Source organism: Neovison vison, chromosome 10 (assembly GCF_020171115.1).
Source record: "Neovison vison isolate M4711 chromosome 10, ASM_NN_V1, whole genome shotgun sequence".
NCBI classification, from domain to species: Eukaryota; Metazoa; Chordata; class Mammalia; order Carnivora; family Mustelidae; genus Neogale; species Neogale vison.
In genome coordinates, this window is record NC_058100.1 from 15093856 (window position 1) to 15107600 (window position 13745).

The window sequence follows — 13745 nt, forward strand, 5'->3', positions numbered from 1 at the left end:
CTGAATCAGTACTTAAGTCAAAAACAACTGTCATCATTTATCGTGATGCAAACACTAGTCTATTAAAATTATTCATACCTACAAGTGCCTTGGGAGAAAGGATCATGGCTCTATTTTCTTTATTTGTAATTTGTGGGGGCAGTGTGAGTACTGGCTTCTTGCTATATGGAATTAAATGGAAATTAGATGAATATAGGCAACAAGAAAAGGATTTTCTCTGGTGAGGAAGTTAGCCCAGGCATTCTGCATAGTGACTAGCTTCAGTCAGCACTTTCTTCGGTGGTTGGTGGACAGCAGAAGCAGAAAAGCAACAAAGATTTGGTGTTTCAGTGGAACAGGTGCTTGACAGTTTCGATAGTCTAGTCTAGGAGGCCTTGATTGTATTTTTTTTCTTGGTAGCTTCTCAGCTATTATACGACTTTCTGGAATTTTGAATTAGACCCCCATCTAATCAGGCATGGAGAAGGGTCAGGGATTCTACTTAAAATAACAACAACAAAAAACAACTAATAAACTATTGGACTCAAAGGAATGCATACAGACCACAACAGGAACACAAATTTGACCCCCCCCCCAAATATCATTGAAATGAACTATAAAACCCCAAGAGGATGGAGTGTCGAAAATGACCTCCTTCCGTCTATATTCCTGCCAATGTGTCCTTTGAATCTCCTGTGATGGGATTTAAGACTTCTCTACAGCTGCTACTGGCTTTGGCAATTCATTCCTTCAAGCCCCCCCAATAAACATGGACAAACTCCTTTAATGCTCCAAGGGCAGAGAATGAGATAGGTATGAAGTTTACTTGAGCAGATCAGAAATTCCACCACATGTGTTCTATTCCTCTAGATAACTGGCAAGGGGATCATCAGAATGAGCTATTGCCAAGAGCTACCTTCGTCTTCACGGTTCCAGTGTGATGGGGCCCCAGGCCAGAATTGCAAAGCAGTTAAGAGAATCTTGGAATATAAAACATGGTACAGAACACCAAAGAAGATTTAATCTTATTTATAGAAAGGTGGTTGGGAGGGGAGGGGGCAACAGAAGAGAGAGGCTTGAGATCATCATTAATCATTTTATAAGTACCAACCAAGTGAAAACATCCTTCTGGAGTTCACTGCAAGTGACACTGAATCCTTCGACTAAGCAAATATGTGATGAGTTGATAATAAAAAAAAGAAAGAAAGAAAGAAAAAAGAAAAAAAAAGAAAGAAAAAGGAAGGTCCTGAACTCTTGACTACAGATATAATACAGTGAATATAGAAAATCAAAAACATGCTTTCTATCTGACTCAAAATAAAGGTGCACTTAAACTTGTAAAAGACAACATTTTTATTTGAATGATATGACAGAACTGTCACAGGAGTGTTACCTGCTATAAAGAAAGCCTAAGAATTATTACCTTTATTAGACCAGTGACACTGAGCTTTAGCCATACATTTCTAACTTCTGTCCCTCTACAGAGACAATTTTCTTTTCTTAAATAAACTGTCATGCTAGTGTTAATATATTGTTGGCTCTCTCATGCTCTGAGAATACTGCTGATATAAAACATGTATATGTTAGATTGGTAATAGTATCTTTAGTGTAGCTGACTAGAACAAATGTGTTTCCCTCATGGCTGTGCTAATGTGATAAAGGAAAATTGGCTGTTCATCAGCTTTTGGCTGGGTAAAGACAGTAGAGATGGAACCACATTCTTTTTTATGCATTAATACCATCGAGAACTTTTCACTAGTTATATTTCATGTGCCTGCATGTTGCACAAAGATGTTGTAAAACATGAGATAATGCTACAAATAACAAAGTAGAAAAGCCTGTATCTTTTATAATGATAACAGTCAAACACCAAATGACAGTAACAGGCTGTAAAAAATGGGATGCAAAAAAAAAATGCAGTCCTACGACCCAGCTGAGAGGTATATATGCAGGCCCGCAAGGACCTGGTATGTGATTTTAGGTGTTTATGTCAAGGCTTTGTTTTATAATTAAGTAAAATGTAACATGGGGTCAGTAGACTTAGAGAAGTACATGGTTTTAATAAAAGCAGATTAGATACTATGGAGAAAAGTTATATGGAATAACTTCTTGAAGAATTACTATTCCCAAGTAATTATGTTGTTAACTTCCAAGATTGGTTGATTGGTTAGTTGGTTGGTTTGGAGAGAGAGGGCTCTTGAAAAGTGTTCTAAAGACATTTGCTTACTCACATATGATCTAAAGATGTTGGAGAATAGTTTATTTTCATCAATCACCGTGAGGAAGTTTTAGTAGAACAGCATTTTGAATGCTATGATTTGATGTGTTTTTAATTAAAGTGTTAGCATCGAAACTTTCGATTGCAAGACATTGTAATTCCTTCTTTCCCCATCCCTACTCCAACCCTCCTGTTTTGTTTGCCATTTCAGCCTCTTTGCTACAGCACCAATTCCTTGTACGTTCTAGTTAAAGGCACTTGAACAGGACTTTGTCGAGATTAAAGTTAGTATCAAACAGCCCATCAGTTTACTCAGAAATATATGCAGTCATTGAAGATTTTCTATTAAGTAGTCTGCATAACCATTTGAACTGGCTATTCAGGTGTCACTGCACACCAATAAAATTTTATAACTTCATAATTTTACAATTAGAGTGTAATTGAGGGGTCATCTAGCCACAGCTCATGGAACAAATCTGGTTGGTTGAATGTTTTAATATTTATTTTTCATTTTTTTAAAGGTTTTATTTATTTGAAAGAGAGAGAAGTAGAACATGAACGAGGAGTGGCAGGCAGGGAGATGGAGATGCAGGCTCCTTTCTGAGCAGGGAGCCCGTTATGGGGCTCCATCCCATGACCCCAGAATCATGACCTGAGCCAAAGGCAGGTGTTTAACTGACTGAGCCACCCAGGCTACCCTGTCAAATGGTTTAGTAAAATTTCCCTGGAACACATCCATGCTTGTTCTCTGCTTTCCTACTACAGTAGCAGAGTTGAGCAGTTGTGACCTGGACCATTTGGACCACAAAATAAAATCGCTTGGCTTGCAGATAAACAAAGTTTATTCTCTACCTGTTTACAGAAAAAGTTGGTTGATCTTTGATGTGGAGTTGTTAGGTGTCTGATTAATTAGCCTAGAATATTATTGTTAAATTTTTATATTCTGTATTGGAGAAGTACCAATGAATATCACCAACTATGGTACCAACACTAACAGAAGAAATATTTATAAGAAGCATTTTATATTAGCAACTTAAACGGAATTATATCCATATGTTATACATTTTTGGTATATCCAGATTTGAATATTTCTGCCTTTTGTATTCATTTCTGTTTATTTCCAAATATGGTTATAACAAATTTAACCAGTATCTAAAGGAACAGCATATTCTCAAAAATTTATGAAGTCATGGCAGCCAGAGCTGTTTAAATATATGGGACAAATAATTATATATACCTGTGAATTCCCTGGTAGATATCACAGCATAAAACTAAAATATGTAGGTTCATATCTAGATATATAAACACAGAGATAGATCATTGAGCCATTAAAATAATTTGTTTTCATTCTTTTCCAACTGAAGAAAGTAGTGAAGTAGGAAATTAACTCGAGAAAGACTGCTGAAATGTAGTTATTATGAAATACAAGGTTACACACTTAAAATAATAATGGTGATAATTTCTTACAGGTGCATCAGACAAAGATCAGTTTCTTCATCAATGGTTTGGAGGAGGATAATACAGCATTTGATGCAAGAACTCTAAGTGGTTCAATTATAGATTTTGCCTCTGGTACTACGCAAATAGGACAGAGTTTAAATGGTAAGTTTCTGACTTCAGAAAATTATTTATTTTATCCAATTACAGTATTCCTAAAGAAAGTGTCAAAAATAATATTTTAAAATATCTAGGTTTATTTGTTTTCTGGGGTTGCTGCCACAAATTGACAGTAACTGGGTAGAAGCTTATTAAAGCAGAAATTTGTCCTCTTCCCACAGTTCTGGAGCCTATGAATCTGAAATTAAGGGTTTGCAGTATTGTTTTTTTCTGAAGGTTCCTCCAGAACCTCCCTTTTTGGGCCTCCCCTTTGGATGGCTTCTGGAAATTCATGGTGCTCCTTGGTTTGTAGTTGCACAGACCTGATCTTTGCCTCTAAGTTCACCCGACCTTCTCCTTTGAGTTCTTTTCTCTCCTCTTCCCTTCTCTTCTCTTCAGGAGGACTTGTGGTTTAATTTAGCATCCCCCTCCCCTTCCCAATCCTATATGCTTTCCTTTCCAAATCCTTCATTACATATGCAAAGACCCTATTTCCAATATGGTCACAGTCACAGGTTCCAGGTGGACATATATTTTGGAGGTCACTATTCAACCCGCTATACTAGGGAAACTTTAAAATCAAACTATAACCTATTAAGATCAATTTTTAAGTAAGAACAATACATGATAAACTATATTTTCTCAATTTTTTGGTTTGAATTTTAAAGTAGGATTTAGAGAAGTAGAGACAAAAATAATATTCAATAATAATAACCTGGATTTATGGTGTTCATATCTTCCCACCATAAAAGCAGACCATAGAGGTTTAAAAGATATTATATGCTACATCCTGAATAAAAACAGAAATTGAATTTAGAATTATCTTGAAATAATTAGCACAATTGTCTATAAATTGCCTATACTTTAAAAATAGAATTATTTTATGGTATTAAATAATAAATACTCATTATAAGAAAATTCAACCAAAATAGAACTCTGTGAAATAGAGAATATTTTACATTTTTCTACCTTTGTAGATACAGTTAATTTTTTATACCCTTCCAGAATTTTAGTACATATCTCTGGAGATATGGTTATAAATATAATTTTCCAAAAATGAAATTATAATACATATGCTTTCTCTGAGCCCTCTAAAAATAAATACTTCCCCTCCAAATTTTATGGACAATATTCCATGTTAATATGCCTCCTCGTTTAAAATGGCTGCATTGTGCACAATTCTGTAGCTGTAATAAGAGCTTTAAAACAAGATCCTATTCATGAGCATTTAGATTATTGTTTATATTTCAATATTATTAGCAGTTATTTGCCAGAAATAATTATATATGTCTATGTTTCTATAGTCCTGTGTCTATATCTGTCTACTACATGCATACACACATATATACCTACCTATGCATTTGAGCAAATGTCTGCACAGTTCCTTAAACTGTGGTCGGCCTGAATTCAAATCCCATCTCTCTATTCAGTAGCCATATGATTTGGAACAACTTTTCAATGACTAAAATGTAGTAGCCACAAATTTAATTTGTGTGTATTTTAAGTTTTTATCTTAATTCTACTTAATTAACATACACTGTTATGTTAGTTTCAGGTATATAATATAGTGATTTAACATTTTCATGAATCACCCCGTGCTTACCACCACAAGTGCCCTCCTTGATCCCCATCATCTGTCTAATTCATCCCCCTACCCCCTACCTTCTGGTAACCATCATTTTGTTTTCTATAATTAAGAGTCTATTTCTTGATTTGCCTCTCTATCTTATTTTTCATTTTTTTTTTTTACATTTGCTCATTTGTTGTGTTTCTTAAATTCCACATATGAGTGAAATCACATGGTATTTGTCTTCCTCTGGCTGACATATTTCACTCAACATTATGCTCTCTAGTTCACCATGTCATTGCAAATGGCAAGATTTCATTCTTTTTATGGCTGAATGGTATTCCACTCTGTGTGTGTGTGTGTGTGTATGTGTGTGCACACATGATGAATTTTTCCATTCATCAATCAGTGGACACTTTGGCTGTTTCCATGTCTTGGCTTTTGTAAACAATGCTGCTATAAACATAGGGTGCCTGTATCCTTTTTTTTTTTTTAAAGCTTTTATTTATTTGACAGAGAGATCACAAGTAGGCAGAGAGGCAAGCAGAGAGAGAGAGAGAGGGAGGAGGAAGCAGGCTCCCTGCCCAGCAGAGAGCCCAATGTGGGACTCGATCCCAGGACCCTGAGATCATGACCTGAGCTGAAGGCAGAGGCTTTAACCTACTGAGCTACCCAGGCATCCCTTGCATGTATCCTTTGAATTGGAGTTCTTGTATTCTTTTAGTTTCCCCAAATTTAAAATGATAATGATGACATTACAGTTCCATTGTGAGGATCAAATGAGGCTATGTATTAAGTACATACATTAAAAAGCATTACTGATTTTCCAGAATCTGGCAACTGTGTTTGCTGAAAACTTAATGATATTCTTTGATCAACAGAAGTTCCTAATTTCCTAATTTTTCTTTTATACTTAGTATTTTTTATGTCCTGTTTAGGATATCTTTGCAAACCCTGATCTCATGGAGATATTCTTTCTACAATTTAATTAGAAATGCCATAATTTAACCTCTCAAATTTAGGTCTGTTTGCTATCTGAATTTATTTTTGGGTGTGGTACAAGGTAGGGATCAAGATTCATTTATTATTTCTCACCTGAATTTTAACTGACCCAGAACATTTCATTAAACAGATAATTTCTTCACTACCCTGCAGTACATGGTAACTGCAACAGACCATATACCATGTATGTGGAGATGGGTTTGTTTCTGAGCTATTTTGTTCCAATGATTTTTTTTTGCCCACACTTAAGTCAAAATATTTAGTTTTCATAGCTGTAATTTTATAGAAGTCTTAAAATATGAAAGTATTTAATTTTTGAATTGTTTTTCCTTTTAGTATTTTCTTGGCTATTATATGAATTTTAGAAGTGGTTTTACAATTTTCACAAAAATTCTGCTGAGATTTGAATCATTAACTCAATTTTGGGAAAATGGGCATCTATATGATATCAGATCTTCCAATCCATGAATATAATGCATTTCTTAATTTCTTCCAACATTGTTAATTTTTGGCCAGAAGTCTCACTCATTTGTAAGACTTACTTCTATGTTTGTTGGTTCTTTTTTCATGCAATTATATGGAGTATTGTTTTCGAACTTCATTTTCTATTATATAAAAATATCATCAATTTTTATACTGACCTCATTAAATTTTAATTCTAATAGTTACATAGCCCTATAAGTTGTATATAGTAGACATTCAATTTTTTTTCAGATACTTTCAATAAATGCATAAATGATCATGGCTTTGGAGTTGTCATGTGGATATTTATAGATGTTATTAATTTTGAAGTAATGTAAAATTTCAATTTGTATTCCCTTATGGCCTGAGTTGTCTAACTGTGATCTAGTTTATTAAAAAAAAAAAGGTGTGTATTTTTGATATTCAAAATACATTCTAAAACTCTGTGGTTAAATTTCCTATCTTTGGTGTCAAAAAACTTAGAATTAAATCCAATCCCATTGTGTGCCTTTGATGAAAATATGTATCCTTTGTAAATCTCAGGTTTCTGATCTAAGAAATGATCTTTTAATAAATAGTTGCTAGGACTATAACAAGAATTATCTGACATCATGTGTGGGTAGAATATGTTGCTTATCTTATAGTAAATGTTCAGTGGGTGGCAGCTATTATTAACCTCTTTGAACACCTGTTTTCTTATAAGTAGGGATAATGATATCTTTCTACAGGATTGTTGAGGTATCTGAAGACAAATGCCTAGACATAACTCTATTTTAATTTGTATATGTTCTTTGATCAAACTAAACTTATGTGAAGAAGTAATTGAAGGAAACTATATATTTAGAAACTGGGTTTGAGTAATTAGTGTATTGGAGAATTTTATAAAGTACTCTGCATACAAAATCTCTTAATAAAACATTAAATCTTGTGAGACTTGTTTCAATATTTAATCCCCATTAGTACATCTAAAAGTGTTTTATTGCACCAAATGTTGCTCAAAGTATCTGAAAGTGCTATAAATTAGTCTGCTATGCACTGTGGGGTTGAAATGACTTGATTCTATTCTTCTTCAGTACACTAAATGTTGAATGAGTGCTGCAAAAGGACAGTGTGGACTGAATATGATATTTGTTTTTAAACTGTGTAAAAATAAATGTAACTTCTGACTAGAAAGCACATCATTAGAAAAGGGTTTATTTCAAATGTTGCTTAGTTTTTATGACAGTTTTCTCCTTACGATTGGGGCATCAGAGTGCTCCAAGGGAAAGGGTATTTTAAAATAATTTTTGTCTTTATTCTATCAATTTATAGGTACAGTTGTACCTACTGTATCTTTTCTCTAATTAGAGATGGCATATAGACTGGCTCATTACTTCTGCCTAATGAGCCAGGCTCCATGCCACCTCTCTAATCAGAAAAGAGATAGGTACAGAATGTTCCCGTGGACTTATTATAAATCATTTTCTTTCTCGCGCTTGCTCCCTTTTTTTTTAATCAAAAAATTAAGTCACTGTCCTCCATACTTTTGTCCATATCCAAGATGGTTTCATTCAGGAGAGGTAATTGTGCAGGAGATTACTGCGAGCTGAATTAAGGGTGCTCTCATGCAGGGCCAGGCCGGCTGTCTCTGCATCAGAATAGACACTGCCTCAAACCCAGGCATAGCAAATGAAGGCCTATACGAGATCAAGATGTCTTTCCTCTCCTTTCTCCGCTTGGGTTTAAGTTGTTTCCCTGCTTCTGTACCCAGGAAGAGACGACTTTTCTCATGAGTGTTGGCTTGCTACAGAGCTTTGCGTGTGTGTGGGCTGGGGGGAGCTTCTCATCTCTAACTATCATAACTTTCTAAAAAAATATGTTGCCAATGACACATTTGTCTTGCTGCAGGCGCTGTCTTTGCCTCCTGTAGGATATTAATCAATGACCAGAGAAATGCTGTTTAATTTGGTTGGGCTGATTTTTTAATATACAAATAGAAACACCTTAGACCATCTCTATCAACTGGTATGTGTCAGTTCTTTCTTAGAGCACTTTCTTCCAGGGCAGGTTAATTTAAATGCCTCCAGTTGGGCATAAATCCTAGAGGCAATAAACATGTAATTATAATCTCTAATTTCACTGTGGTATAAACTATAACAGCTGCCCAAATTTTGGGTTTAAAAATATAAAATTATATGAATCAAGCCTTTTTAGGGCTTCTTCTGAACTCATTCATCAGCTGAGTTCTAATTTCCCTATGTTATGTATTTAAAGGTGTGAAGCACTTTCTTAGGAAAGCAATTGGACATTAAAGAATCAATAAAGATTTGTTGTTTATCTGAGTAAGTGAACACACATGAAATAAAAGAATAATCATCTTAAAGCTAACACCAACTTCTTTTCCCTTCCATGTTTTCTGCCGTGTGTTGTGTATTAATTCATCTGCTTGTTTTTGTTTGTCAGTTGAAATATTACTTTTAACTTCTGCTGGCATTCCATAGGTTAACATGTGTAAGTTCAGCTAGGTATAGAAGACAGGAGAGGAAAATATCGAAGCATCTGGTATTTTCCTTGCAGTTCAAATTATGATAAAATTTTTCTGAGAGAATTCTTTTGGAAATAGATTAAAGAAGAAATTAAAAATACATAAATTGGTTAATTAAGGAAGGCTAATGGAATAGAAGAATACTACAGAAACATGGCATATATAACTGAAGAGGAGTTTAATGAAAGATTGAGGTGGTGTTTCAGATTGTCCTAGAGAAGAAGACATCTAACAATAAATCAGGACAATTGGCTAACAATATTACAAAAATTAAAAAAAAAAAAAAGTGCATGTCTTCCAACCATACTAAAAAAAAAAAAAAGGCAGATGAGTTAAAATTTAAATGTAAAGAACATAATCATGAAATAGTGGAGGAAAATGGGAGCAAATGTTTCTACAATCCTGGAGTATTGAAGACATTTATTAACATGATACTGTGGCCAGAAATACTGAAGGAAAATATTAAAAACATCGGACTAACAAACTGAGAATTTAAAACTCAAACAACACAACATTTTGTACTTAGTTTGGCAAGGAATAAAAAAGAGATGATATTAGTGTGGGAAAAGTTTAGAATAATCTGGCAAACTATAAAAAGTAAAAATGTGAACACTACTTCATCCAAGATTTGTACTTCCGGGGTATATCTCAAGAATATAAGTAGAGAAGGTCTTAAATATATATATATACTCAAAAGTGTTCATTGTAGAATTAAAATAGCAAATAACTGGAACCAATTTAAAAATTCAAAAAGGAGTTGATTGAACAAATTTCAAATTATACCTACAGTGGAAAAAGTATGTACAACTAAGAGAAAGGAAATAGGTCTATTTGTAGAGACATGGCTACAGGTTCATAGCGTGTTATTACACGAAAAAGCAAGCGTGTAATATAATATACTCTAAATTGAGCATAGGTTGACAAAACATAAATCTACACTGGACATTTAAGTTATTGTACATACAAATTATTATTGCTGTAATAATTATTGTCTATGAAGCAAGGCATGAGATTTAGAATTAAACAAATCGGGGTGTGAATCCCAGCTCTGCTTCTTAAAAGCCAAGTGACTTTGGCAAGGAATTTCACTTCTCAATCCAATTTCCTGGTTTGTCTTCCTAAATTTTCTAATTTGTCATGTGTATACATAGTTTTCAAAGTACATGTAAAACTTATAAATAATAGTTACTTGGTTCATGTTAGGTACTTAATAAAATGTTGTTGTCATAAATATTAATGTTAATATTGTTAATTTAGATATTAAGTATATTGATTTTGGGAAATTTAAGCATTTTTAAATAATGATCATTAACAATGTTTCATTTTTTGGCTCAAAGTCAAAATTTTCCTGAGTGCAGAGGGATAAGATATTAAATTTAGAGTAATGATGTGCTAGGTGTTTGAAATACAGTAATTTGTGTAGGAAACCCCATGAAATAATTTCTTTTTTTTTTCTGTAAAGATTTGACCTCTCTGATATGCTTCATTGTTTCCTGCAAACCCTATATTCCTCCTACTGTTATTTCTCTTTAACCTGAAGAGCTTCTTTTTCCACTTTTTATAATTTAGTCAGGGGGAAACAAACTCAAGTTTTGTAAAAATGTCATTAGTTTATCTCTGTTTTTGAAGGATACTTTCACCAGGTATAGAATTGATAATTGTTATTTTTTTCAACACCTTAAGGAATTTTGATTTATTGCCCTCTAGTGGGAATAGATCATGTTTCTGGTGGGAAATCAGCTGACTTCTGATTCTGATTATGATTATTAAGATTATTCTTATTCCTATTATGATTATGATTCCTATCAGTGTTCCCTTGTATGTGGTATGTTGTTTTTCTCTTGCTGCTTTCAAGATTTCCTCTTTGATGTTAACAGTTTGACTAAGTTGAGCCTATGTGTAGTTTTTATTATATTACCCTGGTTGAGGTTTGATCAGAGTCTTAGATGTGTAAGCTGATGTTTTCATTAGATTTGAAGGTTCTTGGTAATACCTCTTTAAACTTTTCTTTCCTTTTTTCCATTTTCAATCTCCTTTTCCTTTTGAACTACAGTTAAATTTATTTTAGAGCACTGGATATCATCCCACAGGTCCAGAGCATTTTTGTTTGTTTACTTGTTTTTGTCTTCCCTACTCTTGTTTTGGTGTTTCTCTTTGCATGTTTTGTTTTGCTCTGTTCTGAAATGCACTGATCATTTTTCTCTTTTTTATCTAGGTTACTGTTAAGCCTATGTAGAAAATTCTTTTCATCTTTTCATTCATTCATTTTTAATATCATACTTTTCATTTCCAGCATTCCCATTTGTTTCCCTTTTTTTGTAAATTCTATCTCTCTATCCAAATTTCCCCATCTAGTCACACATTCTAGTCATTCTCCACTTCCACTAGATCTTTTGGTATTTTTATCTTAGGTATGTTTAAGTCCTTATTTGATAATTTCAATGTCTGGGCCATGTCTGCATCACTGTCTATCAAGTGATGGCTTCCTCTCTTAACAATGGGTCACATTTTCTTCATGTGTCTGAAAATACTTTTGTGCTAGAAACACAGTGGGTAATATTTACTCAAGAAAATGTTACTGCTGGTTTTTTCAGGCTTCTAAAGAGAGAAAGAGAGAGAGAATGTTGGGGGGAAATGAGTAGGAGAAGAACAGCATCAAACTGATTTGAAGTTGATCTGGATGTGGACTTTATTACAGTTTCATTATTATGTCATTTACCACTGGTTTCAGCTGTTTGAAGATAAGAGTCTGCATGGGTGCAGATTCACTGTGTGGTTGGGCTCTTTAGAATTCTATACTCTCTATCCAGATTAGTATGGTGGACTGTCCCACCTCTTGCTTTCTCTTATGGAGTTAAGTAATCCTGGTGTCCCAACTCTTTTGTGAAAGTCTTGTTACCTTGTAGGCTTTAATTCATTTACATTGTGCTTTACTTTCTAATGGGTTAAAAAATAATTTTATAGGGGCACCCGGATGGCTCAGTTGGTTAAGCATCTGCCTTTGGCTCAGGTCATGATCAGGGTCCTGGGATCCAGTCCCACACTGGGCTCCCTGCTCAGCTGGGAGTCTGCTTCTCTCTCTCCCTCTCTGCTCTCTCGCTCTCTCTGTCAAATAAATAAATAAATAAAATCTTTTAAAAATAATTGTATAGCTTATGTGACATATTTTGATTGTTTCTTATTTCTATTTTTTTTAAAAAAGTTTTTATTTATTTGAGAGAGAGAGAGAGAGACTGGAATGAGAGAGAGAAAGAGTAGGGAGGCGAGGGAAAAGCAGGCTCCCTGCTGAGTGGGGAGCCTAATGCACAGCTCTATCCCAGGACCCTAGGAATATGACCTGAGCAGAGGACAGATGTTTAAGTGATTGAGACACCCAGGCACCCCACAAATTTCTATATCTTAATCTCAAATTGAAGTCCAGACACTATTGTAACATCTAATGGAACTTTTCTAGTATTAATGGAACATTTCAAAGAAAATGGATATGTTGTTATTTTTCCATCAATTTTTTTTCTTGACTGACTCCCACTTTCCACCAGACAATGTTTTGTTTCTTTGCTCCTCTTTGAACGCAAAACTCTCTCAAAGTTTTGTCAATGATAGCTGTCTTTAATTCTTCTTTCCCAATTCTACTGTCTGCAGTCAAGCTTTAGCTCACCACTATAAACTATACTTGCCAAATCTCTGTTGACCTTGACATCATAAACTAATAGTTATTTTCACATCTTTATCCTATTTGACCGATCAACATCATTTAATGAGTTGAGATCACTCCTTCCTTGGTATACTTTCTTCACTTGGCATCTAAGACCGCATTATCTCCTGGCTTGCCTCTGAGTTTCTACTTGCTACTTCTCAATTTGATTTCCTGCTTCTTTTTTATCCATTTAACTTCTTAATATTGGTATCCCAGTCCTCACACCTTGGCCCTCTTCCTAAGTCTATATACACGCATTTACTTAAACATCACCTCCAGATTAACAGTTTTAAATATCATCTAAATGGCTTGAGTTTTAAATTAAAATCTACCTTCCTTCCTTCTTCCCCCAGCCTCTTCCCTAAGTTCCCAACTGCTGCATCAGGCCATCTCAAATGTCCATTTGGATGCTTAATTTATATGTCAAACTTATTTTTTCACAAACTGGACTTCTGATTTTTTAGACTTCTTACTTTGACCCAAACACTTCCATAATCCTCCTTTCTCAAGTAAGGGCAATTTTATTTTTCCACTAATTCAGAACAAAAAATTGGAGTCATCCTTTCCAGTTCTTCTCACATGTGATATGTTATGTTCCAGAAGAGTCCTGTTTATGTTACTTTCAAAATATATCTAGATCTTGATTCCTTCTCATCACCTCCACTAGAATCATCAAAGTCCAGGGCATGGTTGCTGCTTT

At 34.3% G+C, this 13745-nt stretch overlaps 1 protein-coding gene across 1 annotated transcript in view; it reads left to right on the plus strand.

Annotated features, from left to right (window-relative positions):
• USH2A (usherin) overlaps positions 1-13745 on the plus strand; it is a 689941-nt gene that overhangs the window by 36882 nt on the left and 639314 nt on the right. Inside the window, exon 3 of the mRNA XM_044266844.1 lies at positions 3667-3799. Coding sequence (XP_044122779.1) covers positions 3667-3799 — 133 coding nt within the window. The remainder of the gene's footprint in view (positions 1-3666; positions 3800-13745) is intronic.